Source organism: Mesoplodon bidens, assembly GCF_964165515.1.
Source record: "Mesoplodon bidens genome assembly, chromosome: 4".
In the NCBI taxonomy this organism is placed as follows: domain Eukaryota; kingdom Metazoa; phylum Chordata; class Mammalia; order Artiodactyla; family Ziphiidae; genus Mesoplodon; species Mesoplodon bidens.
The window spans coordinates 43347863-43375586 of NC_138160.1; the positions used below are offsets into that span (position 1 = coordinate 43347863).

General features: G+C 41.6%; 1 protein-coding gene across 1 annotated transcript in view; it reads right to left on the reverse strand.

Moving 5' to 3' along the window:
• The window catches only part of LOC308617040 (chondroitin sulfate proteoglycan 4-like), a gene marked incomplete at its 5' end in the record, with an annotated part of 65252 nt that overhangs the window by 12531 nt on the left and 24997 nt on the right, over positions 1–27724 (reverse strand). The window contains 3 exon segments of the mRNA XM_081233700.1: positions 5443–5635; positions 14118–14249; positions 17998–18196. Of these exon segments, the coding sequence (XP_081089826.1) occupies positions 5443–5635; positions 14118–14249; positions 17998–18196 (524 nt within the window).

The following is a 27724-nucleotide window of genomic DNA, read 5'->3' on the forward strand; positions in this document are numbered from 1 at the left end:
GTTGTAATAAATCAGCTTCTGTCCTATGGGAAATGTGTTTGCAATTTCTTAAAATGTACGTGTTGTCTTCAGAGTCTAGAAGAGGGGGTAATTAGACAAAATTCATAACCCAGAATCGATTATATTATTTTCTAAATGTGATCCTGGAAACATATCTGTGTTGCAGCAGCAGGCAGAGACGAAGATGGATGATCTACCCACAACAGCACAATGGCTAAAATGCAATTACTGGCTTTATGGAAAAGCAAAAAGGCCAGGTGTCATAAACCTCAAAACCAGAACACTTTGCTTTTTAATGATTCTAAATTATCTAAACAAGTGCTAGAATGAAAATCACTCAATTAGCCTTGTGCTCTACAAGGAAGATATTAGTGCTTTGGAGAATTCAATGTATGTGCTTTGTTCATACATTCTTTGAAATGAACAATAATTTCTCTAAATTTGTAAAAAGCTTTCATTTCATTTTAAAATTTGATGATTCACCTTCTCGGTGTATTTGTATGTTTAATTCTTCAGGATATAAGATTTTCAGCACAAGTTTTTGTGGTTTAGCTTTTTCTCTTTTAGGCAGATGTAATATTATGGTGAAAAACAAGATGTTACATGTTTATCTTGGTAGGTTGATATGGTATGGTTTGAAAATCATGAATTTATTCCAGGATAAGAAAGTATTTTGAGCTATAACATAACAAATGTTTTCCCCACAATTACTTTGCCAAAGGATGCTATTTAGCATAATGGAGAACATCTAGATTTCTTTCACAAGCTACAACCATCCAGAGCCACTGATTAAAATGGTCATTTTTGACAGAAACAGACTCATAGGCAGAGAGAAAAGACTTGTGGTTGCCAAGGGGAAGTGGGGGAGGGAGAAGGATGGACTGGGAGTTTGGGGTTGGTAGATGCAAACTATTACATTTAGAACAGATAAACAACAAGATCCTAATGTATAGCACAGGGAACTATATTGAATATTCTGTGATAAATCATAATGGAAAAGAATATAAAAAAAGAATGTATATATCTGTACAACTGAGTCACTTTGCTGTACAGCAGAGATTGGTGCAACGCTGTAAATCAACTATACTTCAATAAGAAAAATAATTATGATTAAATATGAAAACAGCTATAGCGGAAAAAAAAACAAAAAAATGGTCATTTTTGTTTATCCATCAAAAGCAAAAAAGGGTGTAGGTTTTATGTGCAAATGGTATGATGTTTTTGCCTCCCCCAGCTGAAGGTGGTAGAGAGCTGGAAAGACTTTAGTCCTTTAAGGTACAGGTATGAAAGAGGACTCAACCATCAGGTGCCTCAAGCACTCTCCCCCTTGGACACTTAGCACGTTATGGGCTGGAACTGACTCTTGAAATTAGAAAAACTGATCTAGAAAGCTAAAAAGCAATTGAAGCCATTTGATTACATGAGCATGGCTGAACAGCTCTGAGCTCCTTTTAACAAGGAAAATTGTTTCCTCTGTTAATATCTCTTCTTACCAACTAGACTAAAGAGGACTAGTCAAAGCACATAATATGTGTTCAATAAATGTCCTTGGTAAGTAATTTCAGAAAAAATGTCTTCATCATCTTCACTGCCTCCAAAACCTGTCCCACCCTTTCTTTTACTTCCCCAAATGTTCTGGAGCTGCTGGGGAGGAAACTGAGCCATCATAAAATGGCTGAGAGTTTGACCAAGGTCCTGTTTGGCACAGGCCATAAAACTGCAGATTTTAGGAAAAGATTCACATTCCATTTGCATGTGAAGAAGGAGACAGGACCTGAAAAGAGGAAAGTCAGGGAGATAATAAGTTTCTTCTTCTTCCCAAGTCACAAATTAAAATGTGCCTTCTGAACACACAAGCTGAACGGAATTGGAACGCCTTCAGGTGAACACCAATTGTATTGAATTTATGGATGATGCCCTAGTCTTTTTCAATATGAATTTTCTGCTTTACTGTTGTCTAATTTTATTTTTACAATAAGCGTGTGATATGTTGGTACTCAAAAAACCACACACACTAAAAGAGCCAGAGTTAGCATTTGCGTTTATATCCTTGCAGAGTTTCCTCTGCACTTTCTCCTCTCCCCACATGACTGATGTTCTTCATGACTACTGAAGTGGAAGGGAAAGACGGTATTTCAATGAAATTTATTCATAGAAGCTTAGAAATTTAGCCAAACGTATCCTGCAGAAGCACCTCAACTTTGTACAGCAGCTCTCAGCTGCTCTGGTGAGCAGTCCTGTCACTGGGTCTTCCTTGCCCTGACCCTCTGGGGTGGGATATTTGGAGCTGCCCCAGCCCCAGGCCTCATTGTGTCTCCAGCCTGTGCTCGGCCCCAGGATGAAGTACTGCTGAATCCAGGCACGAGGCCACCTGACATTTTCCTCAGCCACCTCCTCTCCTCATCACTCAAGGAAATGTATTCCAGAACGCCAGGGACTCTCCAACAAAAGGGAAACAGTAAGCAGGTTACAGGGTGAAGTAAATGTCATTTTCTTCTAATGACCTCATTTCCATTCATAAAATCACTGCAGCACATTAGGGTAAGCACAGCAGCCAATTCCAGTGTCCCAGAAAATTGCCTGCCCCGTGAAACTAGTCCTTTGGCTACTATGAGAGGAAAGGAACTTCTCACATTTTCAAGGGCAAAAAGATAATCACAGCAGCCTTAGCTACTATTTATATAGCATCTGCTACATGCGGGGCTGTGTGCTAAACGTTTTGTATTCACTTTCTGTGTTAATTCATTACGGCCAAGAGGAAAGTAGTCGAGACCCTGAGTTCAAATCCTGACTCTGCCATGTCTCAGCTGTGTAGCGGCGGGTGAGTCGCTTAACTTCCCTGTGCTTTAGGATCCAAGCCTGTAAAGTGACATAATGAGTGGAATAGAACAAAGCTTAGAATGGCGCCTGGGACATGCGGAATGTTCAAAACGATTTCAATTGTCATTACTACTATTTTCCCCCTTTTACAGATGAGGAAACTGAGGATTAAAAGATATGTCATTTGCCATAACTCACAGAGTTAATACAGATCTTCCGACCTTAGAGGCCAAGGCACTGTCCTCAGTCATCCATGGTCAGCAGTGGATCAAACAGCAGCAACAGGACGCCCATTTCCTAAATTATATTCTCTCTCCACACTCACACACCAAAGGCAGAGAGCGTGGGCTGCCGTGCTGAATTCCTACAGACTCGAAATATATCTTAGACGCTGGTTTGGGGAGACAGGAATTGTCACATCCAGGAGTGCACTTGCATAAACGGCCTGATATACAGTCTGATGCCTCGTATACCACAAAAGGCGCTCTCCTCTGTCCCCTGAGTCAAAGCACTGGGCCAGGCCGCTGGCACGGCATGCTTTGGAGAGGAAAGGGCTGTGTGTGGTGAGAAGGGCTGCTTTCCTGGTCCACTCGAGGAGGAGAACACACTCCTCTCTCCCCACGCCTGACTTGTGACATCGCCCAGGCTGTACCTCCACACTGGAGCCTGCCCCTGCCTCCACGAGGACCGACAGTGGGTTCTAATGCCCCTCATCCCAGACACCCCTCTGCAGGCCCTTTACAGCCCTGAGCCCCAAGGCAACACATCACCCACAGACTACCACCTGCCATTGATGATATGTTTTCTTGACACTCGCCTCTTGGTTCGTAAAGTAGAAGGAATAATGAGCAGAAAAATAAAACCTTAAAACAATTGGATTCCAATCAATCAAGACTTTGCCTGCCCTGTGACCTTATAAGTAGCTAGGGGCTTTAATTCCTGCTGACAAATGTGTTGTCTGTGAGGGCGGTTTGTTTTTACAGGAAAATGTACTCTTAATGTATCATAAACTATTTTGTGATTACCAGGCTAGCCCACCGTGGTGGACTGTTCTATTGTTTCAGTGTCTCCTCCCTATGAGATGGTTCTCCTTCCCTAAACCACTGACGCCAGGCTTGCTCATGTGACGTTCTTTAGTCAATGAGACGTGAGCACAGTGATACATGGCACTTCCGAGCATAAACGTGTGGAGTTGTCGCATGCTTCCACCATCACTTCTTTTCCCCCTGCTGCAAATACAGCAATGCCCAAGAGAGGGGTTGCTCCTTCAATGTGGACCCTGGAATAAGGGACAGATGTGACCCACAGCTAACCCACAGGCCATGTACAACATACGTGAGAAATAAGCTTTTGCTGTTGTAAGCCATTGAGACTGGGGAGTTGTTTGGTACTGCAGCATAACCTAGTGGATCTCGGCTACCATATCCACTAAAGCCTATTTAGACCATATTAATCTAAAATATTATATATTTGCAATGAAAAGTAGTGGAAACTAATGCTTGAAATGATCATCATCAAAAAATATATATTTTTTAAAGAACTAGGGCTAGACGTAAGGCATCTTAATATGACTGACATCATTCTTGCTCGTATTCAAAATGTAAGCTGAACCTGGGCAGGTTTTGATGCCTTTGGGCATATTAAGCTCCCACACACAATGTACTTTTCACCCTAATCCCTTTTTTCTTCCTCCAGAGTTCACCTGTGAACTAGAGAATGTATACTTCCCCTTTTCAGTGTCACTTTCAGAACTTCTGCTAACCTCATGATCTGTTCCCTTAACTGCACCCCAGACAAAGGCAATAGCAAAGCAAAAGCTCAATTCAATTCTTCCACATCACCCTGGAGAAAAATGGTTCAACGGTTAAAGGGCAGACATGTGGTTTACTCTGGCTATTTCCTCTAAACTTGACTTCGGATATTTTATTTCTTAGTCATGTAAAGCTATAGACAGATCAGTTATCAGATCCCTGTACACCCACTTTAAGAATGGAAAAAGAAAGCTGAATGGCAAGCAAGAAAATTTATATGCAAGAAGATGGTTTGGAAACATAGACATTTAGAAAATGAAATCACACAGAAGCAAACATGACCAGTCAGATTCCTAGGATGCAAAAGTAAAAAAAAAAAAAAAAAAAAAAAATCAAAAGACTTGAAGGCTTATGCATTTAAAAGAGGGCATGTGGATGGTGGTAGTGGTAAAGCACCAGTGAAGTTGGAAACAGATGGCTCTGGGTGCAGCTTAAATACACACCCTCTTCTTACATATGCACATATTTATATAAACACAACAATACATGAAATTATGTATTTAATTTTATATATTAAGCATAAATGGACAGACATATCCTGTAGGATTTACTCTGCTTTGGGTTTCCTTTTAAATTCATCTCTAGTGATAAAAGGATCCCTTCTTATTTATTAGACACAGCGTTTGAATTTGCTTGGTGCTTTCTGACAATTGTGTTCCATCCTGTGCTCACTACAAAGTGTCCGGTTTTAAAACCAGCACAGCGGGAATGAGTAACTGCCTGGGCAAACGGGCACGTCTGCTTGGCTTCACCGGATGAGGACAAGCGAGGGGTCCGCCCTGCAGAGACGCCCAGCCCTGCCCAGCTGCACGAACAGATGTCAGGACTCACCAGATGCTGCGTAAACATGGAAACATCCTCTGTGCTGTTGTCAGAATTGACTCGCACCAACCTCCCGAGTCTAGGGGAACTTACAACTGTAAAGGTTATAGTTCTGTTTCCTGCACTGTCCACGTCATTGGTCACAGCTCTCAGGTCACGAGCTGAAAGGGGCTTCATGGAACCTAAGTGAAGATTGAAACATGCATGTAAGTATAAAGCATATGAAGGCTATGGTTAATGAAATGATCTTTACAGACCCCTGAAAACTGGAAAACACGTAGTTATGTACGGGGGGCTGGCTAGCTCGAACTTGAAATTGGGCTGTGAGGGGCCAACAGATCCATGCGCCTGCTGTTGGTGGATGTACTTTGCTACGGGGGCCAGAGATGAAGGAGGAAAATCCCATGAAAAGAGCCCCTCGGCCCCCGCAGTCCTGCATGTCTAACTGATCTCGAGAGAAAGAAGGCAAGGCCAGGCGAGTGACACCCAGCTCGGCTCTGAGCACAGGAAGGGGGCGCCGGCTAAACTTGGGAGAACAGATGCGTCCTGGCCTGACAGTGGCTGCAGGTGCTCAATGGAGTGTCCATCTGTGGATGCCTGGGGGAGAGGTTGGCTCTGAAACAAATGGTAGCGGTCTCCAGAGGAGCCCCCAGATGTGTAGGTTGCATGGACAACGTGGGGAGGGAAGGGCCTGTGTGGATGTTAAGGAAAGAAGAACCAGTGAGTGGTCAGTGTGCTAATGTGACCTCATTGATAACTAAGGGCCAGAGGGACTTGGGGACATTCAGGTTAGCGCAGTGCTTCTCAAATACTCTAGTGAAGGATCAGTGTTTCCCACCAAATCCATTGTGGACCAATAATTTTATAAAATACAATAAAATGTCGCAACAATGTCAAATTGCTATAAAATTTTCTAAAGACCTCCTTTCACTTCCCATTCTTATCAGTTCACAGACTAGAGGTCCATGGACCACAATTTGAGGAATATAGGGCTAGAGTTTCTATCGCTTTACTTTGCATGGGTTTAGGGAATATCCCCAACCTGATAAGATGGCAGATCTGAGAGAGATTTACAGTCATCCTGGCCCAGAATCTCACCTTCTGTTTTCTGTTTTAGCCCTTGCTAAAGGGCTTTAGCATTAGGTCTTGCACAGGGGCCTTGCACTAGCTCTTGGAGTTGGCACTTTATAAGTTGTCTATGAAGTTGAGCCAATCACCCAATAATAACTAAGCCTCCTAAATGACATTCATTTTGCTTTCCTGACTCAACCATTATAGCCTTGGAGAGTGAGGGCCACCGACTGCAGTATTTAAACCACATTAGGTACTTAAAGGCAGGACCTTGACTACAGCTAATACACGAGGAAGCCAGCTTTCAGTAAGATTTTCAAACATGCAAAGATTGTTCTGAGCCTTTAATTTAGAGGCTCCCTTTAAAATACCTGACAACAAAACCAAAAATAACAAGTGGGACTACATCTACTCAGCAAAGGAAACCATCAACAAAATGAAAAGGCAACCTATGGAATGGGAGAAAATATTTGCAAACCAATATCTGATAAAGCGTTAATATCCAAAATATACAAGGATCTCATACAACTTAGTAGCAAAAAACCCCAAATAACCCAATTTTAAAATGGGCAAATGACTTAAATAGGCATTTTTTCCAAAGAAGACTTACAAATAGGCAACAGGCACATGAAAAGGTGCTCATCAACGCTAATCATCAGGGAAATGCAAGTCAAAACCACAATGAGATATCACCTCACACCTGTTAAGATGTCCATTATCAAAAAGACATGAAAGAACAAATGCTAGGGATGTGAAGAAAAGGGAACCCTTGCGCACTGTTGGTGGGAATGTAAATTGGTGCAGCCATATAGAAAATAGTATGGAGGTTTCTCAAGAAATTAAAAGTAGAACTACCATGTGATCCAAAAATCCCACTTCTGGGTATATATTCAAAGGAAACAAAATGATTATCTCAAAGAGAAATCTGTACTCCCATGTTTATTGCAGCATCACTCAAAATAGTCAAGGTATGGAAACAACCTAAATGTCAATCAGTGGATGAATGGATCAAGAAAATGTTGTAAAATGTGACACACACACACACACACATACACACACACACGATGGAATATTATTCAGCCTTAAAAAAGAAGGAAATCCTGTCATTTGCAACAACATGGATGAAGCTAGAGGGCACCAGGCTAAGTGAGACAAGCCAGACAGAGAAAGACAAATACTGCATGGTATTACTTATATGTGGAATCTTAAAAAAAAAAAGTCAAACTCATGAAAACAGAGATTGGAAAGTGGTTGCCACAGGGCTGGGGGGTGAAGGAAATGATGAGAGTTTGCTAAAAGGGTATAAACTTTCAGTTTTAAGATAAATAAGGTCTGAGGATCTAATGTATAACATGGTGATTATAGTTAACATTGTATTGTATAATTGAAATTTGCGAAGAGAGTAGAACTGAAAAGAAAAAAGTAAATATGTGAAGTGATGAATGTATTCATTAACTGGATGGGGGGGAATCTTTTCATAATATATACATAAATCAAATCATCAGGTTGTATATTTCAGGTATCTTACAATTTTATTTGTGAATTATACCTCTATAAAGCTGAAAAACAAAAGATAAAATAAAATAAAATAAAATAAAATACCGGAGCTCTTGAGACAGGCACTAGGTCCTGGGGCTCCTAGAGGGGTAGGCAGGAGTACCTGGACATATCAGCCTCAGGAACACAGTTCTGCCCCAGATTCAGGACTGCCTTGGTACAACCTTTGTTGTCACAGACACACAAAGATGCTTTAACTCCCTCCCACATTTCTCTTAGTTCTTGCTACTGAAAGTTTTGCAGTCACTGCCACCTTCTAGCTTCTGCAGCTGGGGACCCAGGATGTGAGGTCAGCCTGGGGAGGCCAAGAGGAATTATTCTGTATGCTTAGTCAACATTACAGAAAGTCATAACTGAGGCCCACTCTCTGCTGCCTGCCAAGGTGGCCCCCATCCTGTCAAGTGGATTATACCTCTTTGTGTGCAGTTTCTGGGCTCCCCAGCCTCCAACTTCTCATCTTCAGTTGTGCTTTGCAACTTTTCCCCACCGTGCCTTCTTAATTATTTCCTTCTTATAAAGGACTCAACTTTTCATTTATTCCTTCACCTCAAGGATTACCTTTGGCAGGTGTGTGTGGGGGGTAGGTGGGAGGGACTCTTTAAAAGAATCATTTCATTATCTTATTTAGCCTTTTGGGGTAGAGGCCACCAGAGATGTTCCAGGCCAAGAGTACTTTTCTCTCGTCCAGGCTATATTAACCCCTCATTCCCTTGTCGAGCTTCCTAACCCAGAAGAGTGTCTAGTTGCTAGTCAGCAGTCACCTGGAGCATGCTCAGTCAGAAAGGCTAGCTGGCCCCATGTTGCCACTGCTCCATGAGCATCTCTTGCCGCGCAGCCCAGTTCACCAAGAGCCATCATTCCCACCCCCCACCCCATCTCTTTTCATCCAAGCATTGATACTTTCATCCATGAGCTTCAAGCACTTAATTTGGGAAAGGGTTCACGAAGGTCCCACCTAAATCTATATTCCACAGAAGAACAAGGGGTTCTACAAGGGGTGTGGTAATAAAAGGACTCTAACCATATCTGTTTGGCAAGCTCTCACTCCATATGTAACTCTTGGAGATTTGAAGAGCAAATCAGCACGTTAAAGACTCTAAGTCTTGGAGTAAAGACATCTTTTTCACCCTTCTTTTAAGTACACCTATTGCGTTTATTTCACGAAAAACAACCACCACCATAACAGCAAGAGTTTCATGGTCACCAGGCTAGGAGGTCTTGTGCATCTTTTTTTTTTTTTTTTTGTGGTACGCGGGCCTCTCACTGCTGTGGCCTCTCCCGTTGCGGAGCACAGGCTCCGGATGCGCAGGCTCAGTGGCCATGGCTCACGGGCCCAGCCGCTCCGCGGCATGTGGGATCTTCCCGGATCGGGGCACGAACCTGCGTCCCCTGCATCGGCAGGCGGACTCTCAACCACTGCGCCACCAGGGAAGCCCACGTGCATGTCTTCAACAGACATTATCAAGTGCCTCGTATGTGACAAGCCCTAGAATAAGGAGTAGAGATATACCAGGAAATAGCACAAACACAGTCCTGCCTTTTCTTTCAGATGTCATGGTAATCCTGAGAAGTATGTATTTGTTTCCTCATCACTAAGAAGGGACGATAAGGCTCGGAGAGGTTAAGCAACTTGCCTAATGGTCAAACGTAGGTCTCACTGACTCTGAAATGAGTATTACTAAAAAGTTGACACTATATTGCCTACACTATATTACTTTGAGCTCAGTGCTGAAATGACATCTGAGTTAGGAAATGTGAGGAATCATGCAAGAAATCTGAGAGATTCTGCTCTCCACCTTCCAGACACACCCTGCCTCTTCCCTGGGCTTCACATCTGCATTTATGCTGTCCTCTCGGGTATGCTCACCCCTCCTTGTTGTCACCCATCATAATGCTACTGACTCTGCAGGGGCAGCCTAAGACCCATCTGGCCAACAAGATCTCCCTCACCATTGCAGTCTATGGGAAATTTTCCTCCCCTGAACTCAAGTAGCTCACCCAGTCTGCACCCTCACTGGACGCTTAGCATAATATATTTTGCATGATTAGTGTACTCTCGAGCATAAGTCTCTTATTTCCCTACTTAGTAGCCTTTAATTTTTTCCTTGAAGATTGACAATCTTTTCTTATAGCTCTCGGTTATCTCCTGCTAAGCCTTAAAATATTCAATCCAGTGTTTCAACACCATCTGACTAAAAGGTTTTATAAATCTCTGCTCTAAACCCTTTAGCGAGATGCTGTGACTTCCTTCTGCTTTCTTCTCTCCCTCAATTCCCACCATGGAGGACAGATGGCCCGTTGGTGAGACATGATTCCCTCTATAGCATAAGCAAACCCCAAGGGGATTGAAGTCACACAGTTTGCTATGAATACCCTTCACTAATCGGTTACTTAACTCTAGGTCTGTGTAAGCTTATATTCTAGACTAGTTTGACAAAGCTCTCAAGGTCAACCCTTCCTCAACACTCTATGTAAAAGAGCCAAGTACAACTTGGATACACAGAAAGACTAGGACCTAACGCCATAGTTTGTTCCAAAATGCCATCACTAAAGATAAACAAACACATTCAATGGTGGCATTCAAGGTGAAAAAAATTGGTTACAAAATTCCTTTCTGGGGAATAAATTTTCCTGAAAGAAACAGAATATATATATAAACACACACACGCATACACACCAATATATATGCACATATATATGTATGTATGTGTATTCATGTGTGTATATATACAAAATAACAAAATGAAAATACACATCGAGTGAATTTCTTTTCTTAGTTCACACGCGCAAAAAGTTTGTTTAGAACTATAGTTCTTCCTGCTTTAAAATAACTGAGCTAAAGAGTGACTCTCAAATTTGGCAGGGCATACGAGCTATGACTAACCTTAAAACATTCACCCACTAAGTATCCTTATCACTACCTTGTCTAACGCTACAAATTCTTACAAGTCTAGAGCCAGGGCCACTTTTTAGGGCAGTATATGCAAAGGAGGTAGTATCATGGCCACGGGCTGCTGGGCTGGTGGGGAAAGCCCAATGGGCATGGGATCACTGAGGGTGAAAAAAAAGTTGGCTAATTCTGGGTTGCAGTATTTCCATAACCCAAGAGTAAAACACACAAAATTTCCGTATAATCATTGTTGTTTATTAAATTGCTATGTATCTTTTCCTGGTTGTATATATCAATCCATCAATAACATTAAGAAGGAGACAAACTAAATAGCCACCATGATGGTCTCATTCTCAGGGAACTGATATTCTAAAATAGAGGCAGCCCTGGAACACAGGCACGTACAGAAAGGGCAGGAGCTGTGATCTGAGCACAGGGTTTGGGGTTGGCATCGGCACTTGGTCTTGGGGCTTAGGATTCCTATTAGTTACATGACTTTGAACCTGTCCAAGCCTCAGTGTTTTTTATGTGCCAAATAGAGATGATCAAAACTTGATCACATTATTTTGTTTAAATCTTTCTAACAACTCAGTTCAGTAGATTAAAAATATCAAACACTATAAAAACATAAATATTAATAGTATTTGAATATCTATTCTAGAATAGGAATAGATTTTCTCCTATTATAGTTCTATCAAATCCATAGCTCTATAAAAAGGAATAGATTTTCCCTGATATTTCAGAACATACAGGTCAACTCGAGTCTGACAAGAGCAGCAACAGTGGACAGCTGACAGCTGGAGTCACCCCAGAGGTGGGGCACAGAGTGCCTCCCATCCCCCCCGCCAAGGGGCTGGCTAATAGATGAGGGCGGCAGAGGTCACTCAGGGTCTGCTCCCAGCAGGACCTGACATGGGGGGTCCTGAGGGAAGAAGACTGGGGCATCTGTCATCATCATCCCTGCAGCTTCACACAGCATCAGGGACCAACATCCTGGGGAAGCTGCTGGGCCAGACTGAGCAAGGCTCAACTGTGTCCTGGAGAGAGGATGAGGAGATGTGGTCTTCAGAACCATGTCCACACCTACGAATTCTGATGCAGAACAGAGGGGGCCACTGATACTTGGGGATGTTAGGGTAGGAAGAATGCCAAGAACAACTGGACCAAGTGACCCATAGTGTCCATCCCATCTCTAAAATCTGTGGCTCTATTGTTCTCATTCCACACCCATCCAACCTCAGATCAAATGTAAGGACCACCTGATGGAAACATACAATAAAAATCCATTTTCCTTCCTACTGGCCAGAAGCTGGAGTTGGAAATAAGTCACAGTCTGGGGATAAAAGGCAACACAGAAACCAAGAATAACAGACCTAATGAGCTAGAGGGAGCTGGAAAATGAAAGAGCTCACTTTGGAATCTGAGGATAACGTGCAAGTTCCAGTGGAGCGTTCTTGGATACAGGATACGGGGAGGCCAGGGCAGGGCAGATGCAGCGCATGTTGGAAAGGGAAATGAGATGGTGGCTCAGGGCTGAGTCCAAATATTAAACACAGGGCTAAGAAAACTATATGTTTTGCATAGTTCCACAAAGGTGACAACACATTTTTCTTGCTAAACTAATATTCAGTAAAGCAGGTGCCAGAAACTCAAAACTTTCTAAGCTGTAGCGGCTGTAACTCCCCTTTAATCTAATAAAACTGTCTTCAATTACTAAACCAGAGTTTAGCCAGAATAGATGAAAGGTATTTAACCTTTTGCAGCAACCAGATTTACTCTGATTTTAGACCCTTTTTTTAATAGATTGCTGTATTTTTCAGAATTTTAGGGTGCAGTAGTTTGCTTATTTTTGAAAACACTAAATGGCACCCTAATTGCCTTGAAAAACCTGATAGAAGCATCACACTTATTCTCAGAGAAAAATTATGGAACATAAAAGGCTTCAGAAGAAAAGAATCTGGGTTAACATATCTTCAATTGGATTTTGATAAGGTTTCTTTTTGTGAGCTCAAATGCTTAAAGCACCTAAAAATTTCAAAATTTCTCCTTAAAATTCTTGTTTTTTTCTTAAAGTTACAAACGGTAACCTTTTTCTCTAGGATTACAATAGAGGTATGTAAGCTTTATCTATTTCCTGGTTGCATAGCCAAGTTACATCATCTCTTTAAGCCACAAATTCTGCCAACTTGCTGTGAATATATCACCTATTTTGCATAGATGTAAGGATTAAAAGACTAGTACAATGCTAGCCCCATGGATCTCAGTCCTGGCTGTACTTCAGAACCACCTGGGACTTAAAAAAATAATGATGGCCAGGACCCATTCCAAAGACTCCCATTCAATTGGTGTATGGTGAGGCTGAGACACTGGTATTTTTTAAATCTTCCCAGAGCTTGAGAACAACTGGCTAGAGTAACCATGGAGTGGCCATAATTAATAAAATGATTAGTGTCTTTTTCCATCTATACTTGACTGAAAATGCGTTATCAGTTAAACAAGTTACAATGCACAGGTTTTTTTTTTTAACCGAAATATAAAATTTTATTATTTCCTGTGCCGTCTACCTCAGTGCTTTTTTTGGGAAATAAGTTTTAATTTTTTTTCCTCCTTTTTTATTACCCCTGCAATTGGGTAAATCTTTTTCTATTCCTGCAGTGAGGGTACTGAGCCAGAGATGCTACCTTAGATCTTTCCATTCTTGGCAAAAAGCAGTCCAAAGGCTTCAGGGCCCCAAAGCAGGAACTCAGTGAAATCCTGATGGTCCCCCTGATACACAGCGTTTTATATTCAGAAATGAAAACCCCAAGATCTAGGTGGTCAGGACAGAGCCTGGCTCTCCTGCTTCTTTAAGGACCCTAAGGAGAGAGCAGGAAGAAAGTGCACATGGAACATAAAGATTCCTCCCAGCATTGCCTTTCACCAACACGCCCTCTTCTGAGGAATGGGAGATAGGAAAGAGAGGGGTGGGGGAGACCCAGCCTTGCTTTTGCGAAATTCCTGCAAAGAGACAATTCTTTCTGGGACTTTGTAACTGTTGTTGATATCACTCTATAGTAAAAGATGATACTTTATACCATTCAGGTAGAACTTTCTAAATAAATTGAAAAACACTTAAACCCAAACACCCAATGAAGTTAAAATCTTACCTGGAAAGATGCTCAGTCCTCTGTTTACTTCTAAGCTAATGATCAGAGCTCGAGCTGTGATACTAAAAATTTGTCGTGGTGCAAAGTTCAAACCATCAGTAACCTGAAAATTAAAGCCTCCTGACATTGCTCCTTTAAAAGAAGAAATTACATTCTGGTCAATTTGGTTGTTTTGCAAAAGCCACCCACTTTCACCTTCTCTCCCACCTGATCCCCCTGCAAAGTGACCCCTATCAATTTGAGAGTATGTTAATAGTCACTGAGCTCACCAAATCAAATATTGCCCAAACACAAAGTTAAAAGAACATCAATAAAGGTCTAAAATGCATATTCCTGCCTCACCCCCTCCTGAGAGTAATAAAAGAAAGCAAAGATGTGACCTCTAAGAAATTTTTTAAAAACTTTAAAACATGTTCATCACCTGCATTTTATTATTTTGGCATCAATTTATACCAATAAAAGTAATACATGCATGCAATGTACACACACACACACACACAGAGCCCTTAGCAATTTCTGAACTACTGATAACACTTGATAATAAGAAAAATGAAAACTAGAGGGAAGTAAATAACACTTAGCCCCTCCCCCCAAATAATTTCCCATTATTCATCTATTTCAAACTAGCTGTTTTCTGCTAAGAGGGGAAAGAGAAAAGTGGAGAAAGACTCAGCCCCAGTTTTGTTAAATTCCTGCAAGAAGAGAATTCTACTCCCATACTTCTGTCAAGGGATCAATTAGTGATACCAGAAAAGTTATAAATTAACTTATGTGCGAAACAGAAGTTGAGTCGGACCCCCTATTGATCCCGTTCCCGGGAGTGCTTTACCAATCTGACTCCCAAAGCACCAGGCAAGATCACCATGCAGACAGCCTGATGATCACAGTCCCCTCACCCTTTGAAATTGTTCATCCAGCAGTAATCTGCAGGCCCACAGGTCTCTGCATCATGTAATGGGTAGAAATGTCCTCTTTGTTGCCCTCCGGGACATGTGGCAGGGAACAAAGGAGGCATGGTTCACTCTGCAATTACCTACTACTCCCGTAATAACATGATTTAATAAAGGGCTGGTTGATGGCTTAACGGTCTCTCAAGGCTCTGTTATCTAAGCAAACCCAGGGAGTTCTGATTCCTCACCAAAAAAAGGTTACAGCCTTTAAAATTTTTTTCCAAAACACTCAAGAGTCATATTTTTAAAAACAGCAAAAAAAAAAAAAAAAAAAAAACCCACAAAAAAACAGAGAAAGAGAATTCTGGGTCTGCCTAATTCAGAGCAGAGGCCCACAACGAAATGTTATTTTTCTTTGTCTGCTCGTTTTGACTAGAAATAGCACTTTGAAAATTGTATTTAATTAAATGTGAAATTAGGGAGAGAATGCTTTCTGCCATTAGGCACTTTGAACATTTCATGAATCTGGAAACAAAACAGAAATGGAATCGGAAGGAATTATATCAAAACAAATACTAGAATAGTGTACTGGGTATGCCCTAACTATCATACTAATTATGACCAAAGAGGGGGAAGGAGGGAAACATGAAAGCAGCTGTGACCTGTGGATTTTCTATTGTACAACCTCAGATCTTCCTGACTTGACTGTACTTTCAGCAGGGCGACCTGAAATCACTTAGCTCCTCCACTTCTCAGCTCTGTCGACCTACTTAGGTTGTTCTGTGGAACAATGAATTAGATTAATGGCAGAGTACTTTGCAAATATAAATGCTAAGAGAGACTAATTAAACCTAAGCCTTTGTTTGGGGCTGCTGATGGACAGATGTAGCAGGGAGAACCAGCTGGTTTCAGCAAGAGACTCATCCGCAGCTGGGCTCCAGCCACTTTGAAGGCTATTATTGCCTCCAAGTCCATTTACAAAATGTAATGATTCACTCTCAAAGAGCTTGACTATAATCCTCCTTCCTGCTTTTTAAGGAGAAATTATTTTCTCTACTTGCCAAAAGCAAATATTGACCTGGTAGTTTAACAAATAAATCAATCCAGAGAGCTTATTTATATTTTAATCCTTCACTGCAAAGGGTAACTTCAGTTCTTCAACCTACTCTAGCCTTCAATGGGTGGCAGCTAGTGGAGAAAGCCCAGCTTTATGGTCAGACCAACTTATATCTTTCTGAGCCTCAGTTTCTTCATCTGTAAAACAGGATCATCACTTCCACTCACACAGAGAACTTCTGCAGGTTAAATGAAATGGAACATGTGATTACACCTTCTGCAGTGCCTAGCATGTGTCAGAGAGTCAATAACTCCTTTCCATTGCAAACTGCATCGTTTTAGAAATTCCAAACCTCCCCTGTGCAAGTCTCTAGAGTAGTTCTCACCATTTTGAAAATAAAATAATCCTTGCATAGAGATAAAAAACTTCCTAGGGCTTCCCTGGTGGCGCAGTGGTTGAGAGTCCGCCTACCGATGCAGGGGACGCGGGTTCATGCCCCGGTCCGGGAAGATCCCACATGCCGCGGAGCAGCTGGGCCCGTGAGCCATGGCTGGTGAGCCTGCGTGTCTGGAGCCTGTGCTCCGCAACGGGAGAGGCCACAACAGTGAGAGGCCCGCGTACCGCAAAAAAAAAAAAAAAAAAAAAAAAAAACCTTCCTAGTCCCTTGCCTAATAATACCTGGATTTTTAGTATCTACTAATCAAAACCATACATAATTGGCAGAAACATCCTGTCACTTCAATGTCCCTTAAAATAAATTGTATTTTACTAATGAGCGCATCTGCATGCAATTAAAAAATAAAAACACACATATGTGGAAAAGATCATTCAGTCTAGAAATAATGCTTTGGTACATATGTGGGTGGACTTAGGATCTTGTTGCAATAAAACTAATCCCCAACAGGTCCCCGGGCTACAGGTTTGGTACCACTAGATGACAGCAGTCACATAGTAAATGCTTTTCAGATTATCTGGGGATTCTTTGTACTTAACTGCAAAGATAATCAGGAAATTACTACATTTGAATTTAGAAGATTTTAATCTTTATTTTCTTTACTGTATTTTCAAAGAAGATAATTAAACATGGCTGGAAAGATACGGCTTTTAGCTTTCGCATCATGTGCCCCCAGCTCATGCTCCCCCCCGTTTCCTCCTGCAGGCTGGGAATGGGTGGCTTCCTCTCTGCGACCACTGACAAGGGTAGCCTGGAAACATAGGCAGGTTAGATCACCCCTTCTGCAGATTTAAATCAGTGGCTATTTGGCCTACTGATTTACTGATGACCAGAAGGAAGAAAACAAAGTCTTTTAATGTCAGGGTCTCTTAAATTTACAGTTATATTTATTCATTCATTTGTGTGTTCAATCATTTAACAAATACATTTGTTGTGTTCACTAATGTATCCCTTGCATTTGGAACATTACCTGGCACATAATAGGTATTCAGTATGATTTCATTCTTTCAATAAGTTTGTATTAAGCACCTACTATGTTCCAGGCACTGTGCTGAGGATATAAGCGCAAACAAAAGGAAGAGCCTATTCTTCTAGCCCTTATACTCTAGTGGGGAAGACAGACAACAAACAAATGAACAAATCAATCTACACTGCGATGTCAGGTAGCCAGGGTAAGGGATAGTGGGTGACGGAAGAGACGCTATTTTAGTGTGTGGTCAGGAAAAGGCTCTCTGAGAGGCATATATATGAGCGCAGGCCTTACACGACAGTGTGAGTAAGCCACGTGTGAGTTACAGGTACTCTCTAATGTTTGCCATTATTGACCTCACCGAACTGTGTCACTTTTTAAAAAATTATAGAGTTTGCAAAATTATTAGATGGCTTGTGGTTTTCCTTCAGCAGCTATTAGGTTTGACTACATGTTAACCTCTGATTGAAACACATTTTAGTTTCACGTTGTTTTTCTCAGTGACATACCAGTGTGTACAAACACTAGCTGACCCTCATTGATTTGAGCCTGGGTGAAGTTCTGCATGCTTCGGCCAGGAAAGGACTTGAGAGCCAAATGCCCATTGCTGGGTGGAGAGACCAAGTAGGCAAGGTCCTGTGGGGAGGAGTCCCCATCTTCTGCACAGAGCTCACCACTGGTAATCTCAGTGAGAGAATTCACCCACACCTTAAAAAGAAGAGAATCACAGATCTTGAAAGGACCAATTCCAATCATATAACACTAGTAAACTGAATAGCTATGAGACCCTGGGCCCTTGCACAAAGATTTAAAAACTGAAGCCATTCACCGAGTTTTTAAAGCATGAAGATTCTTAATTCAAAACAGACAGATAATTAAATGCCAGATGAAATACAGAGCATGTTGTAGTGTTTATTTGATTTATGAGGTTTATGAGGGTTCAATAAAAAATAGGATTCATCGTTATTTATTCAAAATTAATAATTTAAACTGCATATGTGTTTATATAAAGTGTAAAAGCAATAAAAGCTGATGGTTACTAAGAAAGAGAGGCCTTTTTTTCGGTACGCAGTGAGAGGCCCGCGTACCGAAAAAAAAAAAAAAAAAACGACACACCAGGTCTGATGGAATTAGGCTGTTTCGAGTTTCTCTAATCCTGCAGTCACGTGATATTTCACCAAAACCAAAGATGGCAGCTTTATCACTGACTAGATTTTCTCATTTCTCTCTGTATTTATAAATGTCCTCCCCCCAGAAATTCTGTGCACATTCCCAAGCTTATGTGTCATCCTTTGCTCTCTGACTAGAACCTGATCATCTTCTACAGTTGTTACCAACTTGCTTAAAAATTCAATCCTAAGCAATTTACTAGGTAATCGCTCTGGCCTAAGGGGCTGTTCTTCTCAGTAGAAAAGGCAGTTTATGAAATAACTTACCTGTAACTAAACAGAATTTGAGATAGGGAGATTAGAAAGTACATAGGATTCCTACATTTACCTACCAGATATGACAGGCCATTCGGCACATTTCTCAATTTCTCTGTGCCTCAATTTCCTCAATAGTGAACTAGAAATAATAGAATGATTATGTATAATGAGTAAGTTAAGATCTGCAAGTGCTTAGAAAAAGCTTTATCTGGCACATCGTAAGCATTCAATAAATATTACCTTTATGTTACCCATCTTCTTCATCAGATTTGGCTCTGAGGATAGATGTGATTTCTTCATATTACTTAAAAGTCATTTGGAGTTTAATGACTACCACTTCCTTTTTTTTAGTATTTATTTATTTGGCTGTGTTGGGTCTTAGTTGAGGCGCACGGGCTTCTCTCTAGTTGCGGTGTGCAGGCTCTCTAGTTGTGGCATGCGGTCTTAGTTGTCCCGCGGCATGTGGGATCTTAGTTCCCTGACCAGGGATCAAACCCATGTCCCCTGCATTGGAAGGCAGATTCTTAACCACTGGACCACCAGGGAAGACCCTGATTACCACTTTTAAGGCTATTCTTTTTTTAAACTTTTTTTAAATTGGAGTATAGTTGATTTACAATATTAACTTAATTTCAGGTGTACAGCAAAGTGATTCAGTTATATATATTTTTTTTCAGATTATTTTCCATTATAGGTTATTACAAGATATTGAATATAGTTCCCTGTGCTACATAGTAAATCCTTGTTGCTTATCTATTTTACATATAGTAGTGTGTATCTGTTAATCACATACTCCTAATTTATCCCTCCCCCCATCCCTTTCCCCTTTGGTAACCATAAATTGGCTATTCTATAATATGTGCTGTACATTTTGTTTAATCCCACAGCATTCCTCCATAATTTGAGATAAATAGTTTATCCATTTAATGATTGTGTTGTCAATGGATGCTCCTATATCTTGGCATTTGGAATATGCCCACTGAGGATTTTTCAGCCCTAAACTCTAAGGACATCAATTTTTAATAGCTACCAGAAATGTTAATCAACCTAATGTTCAAATTATAAAGTTTTGGTCTTCACTTAATCCATGGAAAGCCTACAGTTTCTATAAAATACACAAGTTGGACTGCTTAACAAAATTCCAAGTCCAATCATTCAAGTTTTTCACCTTTTACATTTTTAAATCCATCTGTGCATTTTATTCTCATTTTTTCAGGAACTTGAACTGATTTGGAAATGTACTGCCATTTCTCTTCCCATGACTCGTAGATACTCATTTTTTCCGACACCATGCATACGAAAGCTGGATGAAGCATGTTTTCCACTGTAGCTACTCTTCTGTGAAACACTGCTTTTGCTCCTCTTGCCTCTGGAAGACACCATCTTCCAAAACAAATGTAAAACCTGCCACTGAAAACAAGAGCTAGTAACCTCAGGTCTCCACTTCCACTCAAGCCAAATTTAGTTCAATTAAAAGGTCCATTGCTTTCGGTGAGGCTTGATTTAATGCCTAGTCCTTGGTAACGGAAACTTCAAATGGGTGGGGACAAGAAAAACAAAGACTCCAAACTTGAATTCAGATTTCAACATGACCCAAAGCCCAAGAAATAATGGTTTAAGGAGTTAGTATCTGAAAAAAGTAACACTTGAACCTGGAATGATATATTTTTTAATTCACCTTTAACTTAAATAGGAGGTTAGTGAGACTTAGAAAAATTATGATCCAATATATCCAAATTATGCTCTTAATATTTAAACACCCAGACCTTTGTTTTGAGTTTCATATGAGAGATGTGAAATATCTGTGAACTGACTCTCCCACTATTTGACCCCTTCAGGCCTTCAGGCCTCCAAGTCACCGGTTCAGACTTTGCTACCTTCATTCTTCCACTGTCCTTAGCTCTCAAAGCTCTTTTCAGTGATGGCAAGTGCTTATGGGAAACAAGCAAACAGTTCTACTTCTGGTATGCACAGCAACAACAATAAAACAAAATGTACAGTATCACTGAAAGCAAAAGTTGAAAAATAGAAAACTGAAGCCCCCTTGTGGACACCAATACATTTTATCGGGTATGCACGAAAATCACTGGTCATGCTTGAGTACAAAAGAGAGTATGTTCAGGAGAACATACTTCTGAGAGTAAAATGCAAAGGATTTACCAGACGTGGTCTAACTCCAATTCCTAACTCCAGTTGGTCATGACAGAAATGATCTCCTGTACCACTGAATGGCCATGATCAGCCAGCCACAAGTCCTGTGACTTAAGGCAATTTGCTAAAATACTTTCAATACACTTGAAATGATGGGCCCGAGGGGTTAACGTTCAGATTTCTGCCTCTGAATTCCCATCCAGAGTCTGAGATGCTATTAGCAGCTCTGACCCTATCCTCCCACTTCCTTCTCGCGGGTAGACTGCAGATGACCCTTCATGCTGTCTCCTCTAAGCTCCAATGATAAGTAAATAGAGTGAGCAGTCACGTGGGATAGTCTGAAGGTCTTGAGAAAATGTTGTTTGAAAGTCAAAGCCTGGTGGCGCAGTGGTTGAGAATCCGCCTGCCGATGCAGGGAACACGGGTTCGATCCCTGGTCCGGGAAGATCCCATGTGCCACAGAGCAACTAAGCCCCTGCACCACAACTACTGAGCCTGTGCTCTAGAGCCCATGAGCCACAGCTACTGAGCCCACGTGCCGCAACTACTGAAGCCCACGTGCCTAGAGCCCGTGCTCCACAATGAGAGAAGCCACTGCAGTGAGAAGCCCGCACACTGCAATGAAGAGTAGCCCCTGCTCGCCACAACTAGAGAAAGCCCGCGCGCACCAATGAAGACCCAACACAACCAAAAATAAATAAATAAAAATAAATAAATTTATTTAAAAAAAGAAAGAAAGAAAGTCAAAGACACCAGAGAATCTGAAGACTATGATGGTTAATTTTATGTGTCAACTTGACTGGGCCACAGGGTACCAGCTCTTTGGTCAAATATTATTCTGGGTGTTTCTATGAGAATGTTTTTGGATGAGATTAACATTTAAATGGGTTGACTAACACAGATTGTCCTCCCTCAGGTGGGTGGGCCTCACCAATCAGCTGAAAGCCTGGATGGAGCAAAAGGACTGATCCTTCCCTAGCGTCAGGGCAGTAAAGAGAATCCTTTCCTGCCTGACTGCCTTTGAACTGGGACACTGGCTCTTCCTGGCAGCCTTTATATGGGAGCTACACCATTGGCTCTCCTACGTCTCCAGCTTGCCCACTCACCCTACAGATCTTGGGACTTGCCAGCCTTCATGATCACAAAAGCGAATTCCTTATAATAAACAAACAAACAAGTAAATAAACACACACACACACACACACACACACCTTATTGGTTCTGTTTCTCTGGAGAACCCTACATAATACAGAGGGCTTATTAATTCATATTTAGGACTGTTTTTGCCCCAGACTCTGCCACTGTCTAACTTGGTTATTTGGGGCAAGTCACTTAACCTCTGAAGCTTTCTCTCTTCTTTAAAATGGAAATAACAGCAATACTTGCTTTATCCACCTCACCAGGTCCTTGGGCTTCTTAACTATAACCATGAAGGAAGAGATAGTAGAGCATCATGGTTACGAGCAGAAACCTGCATTCTGGCTCTGCCAGTTACTGCCTCCCAGCAGCTCTTCCAGTACTGACATTGGGCACATGTCTGAGCCTCTCTGTGTCTCAGATTCCTCATCCTTAAAATAGAAACTATATTCCATAGAGTTGTTGAAGATTAAATGAGTAAATAAATATAAAATGCTTCGAACAATGCCAGAAACAGAGTAAGTGCTAGGTAAGCATTAGCTACCATTAAGATTATGTAAATGATAGTTGTTATTACTGTTTGCTATGCTCTGAAATCTAGAAGAAGAAAAATCACTGTCTGAAATCATCCCCTACATTTGAAACTTTTGCCTGGAAAGAAGTAACTAGTAACCGTAGCTTTGGAGAAATTATCTGTTTGTTGGAAAATGTACTCCCACAGCTCTGCTATTTTGATGAAATGCATACTCTTTATACACTAGTTTTCAGAAAGTTAACAAGCCTAATGTGTGGCAGTTCTTTTGTATAAACAGCTATCCATTTGTGAGAATAACTTGCATTATGTTCAACACACACAGTTTTTCCAGGAAGTTTTCTGTGTTCATTTGCCGTTGTTATTACACATTCTCATGGATATGATAGAGATATCATACTCCAATAAAAAAAAATAGGGGCATAAAGTAAAGAATATCTTAGATGTCATAAACTGCCAATACAGGCTCTTGAAATCAGCAAGACCAATTCCTGACTGTCTCTTGGCTCTTTTTCATCAGGTCTAAATTACGCTGACATTGATAATAGACACTAGTTATATCATAAAATTTTAGTGCATAAGATTTCCTTCTTCTAAAATCCTTAAACCAATTCCATTCACGTTATGCTATATATAACAGGAAAGCAATGTTGTAATTATATACCCTGGTCTACATCCCTTTTTCTTCAAATATTTAAAATTTTATAATTTAGGTTCTTCCTTTTCTGTATTTGCCCTCCCCAACATGACTTTGGGCCATAAGAGCAGTACCTAAAGCGAATCAGCCAGGTTTGCAGACAATATACCTGGTCCGTCCACCCCTATCTCCTTTCCTGCTGGACACAGCAAGGCAGATGGGCAGTGGATGGGCAGGCAGGGCTACCCTGGCCAGCAGCCCTATGATGATGGGTACTCACAGGCAGACTTCAAAGCTGAGGACGGCAATCTGTGCTTCTCCACTAAACACAGAGACCTCTGGCATGTGGTAAAGTACCCTGATGAAGGGGTATAGGGGGGAGGCGGTTGTTACAGCCTGCATTAACTCTGTTATAACCTTCCAGTACCCGTTTCTAAATAGAAGTTTCCAAAAATGAACTCCTAGGACTTTACTCAACCTGTAAAAGCGCAGGTGTTCCTAGAAACAGGACGAGTAATTTTAAAAAGTGATTTATCCATATAAAAACATTTAGCTTTGCTAGATCAGTGGCATACAATGTTCTCTGATTAACACCCAAAGTAAGGAATACCTTTTACAAAACAACCTATTACTCATATGCATATATGGATGTGTGTGTGTTTCAAATGACGCAAAAGTTTCATATAACAATTCTGCCCTCACTACACACAGTGCATTCTGATGCTACCTGTTCTATTCTATTTTATTCTATCTAATTTGTTTTTAAAATGTTGGTCCTGATCCACTCAATTAATTTCACAGTCTATTAATAGTTTGCAACCTGGAGTTTTAAAACACTCTTCCACATCATTCTCATCGTGGATAGCAGAGTGTGGACTCTGCTCAGACTACCTGGGCTTAAAACTCACTCTCTTACTAACTGTATGACCTTGACCATGGGACTTAGCCTTTCTGTGCCCCACGTCTACTGTAATCCTCATTCTATGTCAAGGGTTGTGAGAGAATTGAATGAGAAGTCACATGTGATGCTTTTAGAAGTGAGCCTGGCTCACAGCAGAGGCTCAATAAATGCTGGTCCACTTCCCCATCCGCACCTCTGGAAGGCCAGTGGAATGAAACGGTCTAGTGTAGGGGGTCCTTATGCCCAGAAACCAGCTCTCACCATGGAACCTAATGTCTGACCACCCTCCTCCCTCCATCTGCTCTGGCCACTCTGAGCTTCCCATGTCCTCAAATACGCCAAACCTGCTACAGACTCCCAGCTTTTGCTCTGGATTATCCCTTTGCCGGGAATGCTCTTGCCTCAAACATTCATATAGTTCCTCACTCCCCAACACAAGCACCCCTACACTGGCCTTTATTCAGAAAAAGAGGTAACAAAGCAGGCTTAAGACTGCCTTTCCTTAGAAAGTCCTGCTTGCAAGTTGGCACTTGGCTGGCATCAACAATCTGGGAACTCGATTGTCAAACGGTTTTCTGTACTGATATAAAACTTTCCCTAACTAATAAGAATGGCTCACTGTATCTAAACAGCACAAACAATGTGGTTTATGCAGGACTCCTGCTTTCCTTCTGGGAATCCGGGACTTTGGGTCATCCTAGGCAGAGGGCACCTACCTGACCAGCTCCCAGTAAACATACTGGGTACTCAGGATCTAATGATCTTCCCTGGTAGACAGCACTTCCCACGCATTGTCACAACTTGCTGCTGGTGCATCCTGTGTGACCTCACTGGAAGAGGACTCTTATAGCCTGACCTACTTTCCTCTGGACTTCACCCCACATGCCTTTTCCCTGTGCAGATTTTGCTTTTTATCTCTCACTGTAATAAATCTTAGCCATGAGTTTGACTATATGCTGAGTTCTATGAGTCCTTGCTAACGAGCAAATCTGGAGAGGGCTTGGGGACCCCTGACACACAGGGCTCCATGCAAACATCCCTTCCTTGAAGAGACCCTCCCTCACTCCACTCTCTCTGCAAGGTCAGCATTCTCTAACCCCATCACTCTCTGTCCCTTTAAATGCTCTGCAGAAAAATACAGCAGATCGTCACTCTATTTATCACATACTTTTATTGTCTTCTCCACTCAACATAAGCTCCACAGGGCACTTAGACATTCAAAATTTATTGCCCCTACTACATGCCTGGCACTGTGCCAGGCACTGAGGGCAGCACAGGAAAAGGACAGGAAAGTCCCTTCCCAATGGAGCTTACATTTATGGGAGGTGACAAACAACAGATTGTTTATTTGTTTACTACAAAGGAGAATAAAGCAGGGTCAAGGGACAGAGGATGGCCTGGTGCTCTTTCTGCTGGCGTGGCCAGGGAAGCATCTATGAGAGCAGCACGTCTAGAAGCCTGGGGAGCCAGACTCCAGCCAGGATTCCCAGAGGGGGTAACATGCCTTTGCTTAAGGAGCCCTGGTACTACATTCTGCACCGGATGGCTGGAATCAGTGAAATCTAGAAAGCTTCTATTCACAACAGTCATAATTCAAAAAAAGAAAGACTCATTTTGGCAAATGAGCCTAAATCTTCCTTGATATAGAAAGATTTTCATTGATAGAGCACCATGACCAGTACCTACAACTGAAGAAACAAATTCTTGAGATCCTTCCATTTTAAAACAATCAAGCAAATCCTACCAAAACTATTTCTACATGTTTGCATGACTAGTTAATATGTCCTACCGTAGTACCTACTCACCTCCAGATTTTAGACACACTGACTTTAAAACCAAAACTATTCATATGTTTCTCAGTCAAAGAGAAAAGGTTCCCCCAGTGTATACCAGAGTACGTCCATCCAATAGAAAAAGGTGGCTCAACACTCCCTCCATCCGTCTAAGTGCAGCTTCACCCAGAGAGTGTCAAGCAAGGTTTACAGTCATAAAAACCACAGGATATTAGAACTGGGAGGGACTGACAGATGACCAAGGAAAACACACACACATACAGACACACACACACACACATATACATACACACTCACACACCTTACCCTGAAACCTGCTTATGGTTTTGCTATTGAGGAAGGTGAGACCCAGAGAAATTTTGCTTAAATTGGGCAGTTTACAAGCCTTAAACTCTGGTCTCCTAACTTTAATCCAGAACTTTCAAAACAGAAATGAATTTCTTACTAGATAAATAAACGAACAAGCTCAGAAAGGGCCAGTGTCAAATGACCACATCCCTCCAAAGTTGTACCCTTCCTGGCCTGGATCCAGGCTATCTAGTGAAGAAGATAGGAATAAAGGAAATGGCTCCTACTCGGGCTATTCTTCCTTTTCCTCTTGAGAGAAACACTCTGGTATCAGGGATGGGGGAAGAGGTCGGGGCAAACTGTCTGAGCAAGTTCAAGGTTCCCGGTAGACTGTATTTCCCTAATTTTAAGGGAAGACAGAAACTAAGTCTAGGTTACACTTTTTTCTCCTTACAATTCAATGTTCTGAACATCTTAAACTGACAGGTACATTTAAATACAATAAAGCTATTATTAAGTTGATGGTGCATCTTACAATCCATGGTACCTCCCAGCCCACAGTGGGGCTTCAATTCCTTTTCATAAAGAAGCCTGAGAGTTCACTATCTAATTCTTTGCTCGTCCTCTCCCTCTGCCAACTCCAGCTCTTCTCCCATATCTTTCTAGATCCTAGGTCCCTCCCCTGGATCTTTCTCATTCTGCAGTTCTGCATCATGCAGCAAAATGCCCAAATCCTCTGCCGAGGTTCCTGGGCAAACACACAGATGTCAGTACAACTGCTGCAGACCTACTCCCTTAAGTCCACTTTAGTAGAAGCAAAGGGCACAACAGCTCTGGAGACTTCTTCTTACTAGTAAGACAGCCCTGATCACACAGATGCACTGAGAGAGCCTGAGTCCGTCACAGGTAATGGGGGAAGTGCAGAGCACAGTGGCAAGAGAGTCAGACTTGGGCACACTCGGCTTCAAATCCACACCTTCGCTTGTGACAGCCTGGGGCCTCAGGGCTCCCATCTATAACGAGGTTATAAATCACAGCAGTTCCTTTGTAGGGCTGTGAAAATGACACCAATATGGAAGGTGTCCAGTCTCTACTCAGTAATACATGTAAACTTTTATAACTGTGTTTAATAATAATTGACACCTACAATTCATCATGCTGGTCTTCAGCCTACTTCTTAGATCGCTTTGCTGAGAATGAGTCAGTAGGTATTAATACAACAAGAATAAGTGTGAGGAGAGGGAGAAAGGCAGCTGAAAACAGAGGGGGGCAGCCCATGAGGTTGACCAGCTGGAACACACCATCCCCAGGCTACCTGGGTAATGACTGTGAAGTAAACCAAAAGATAAAGGGACAAGTTCCAAAGGTCC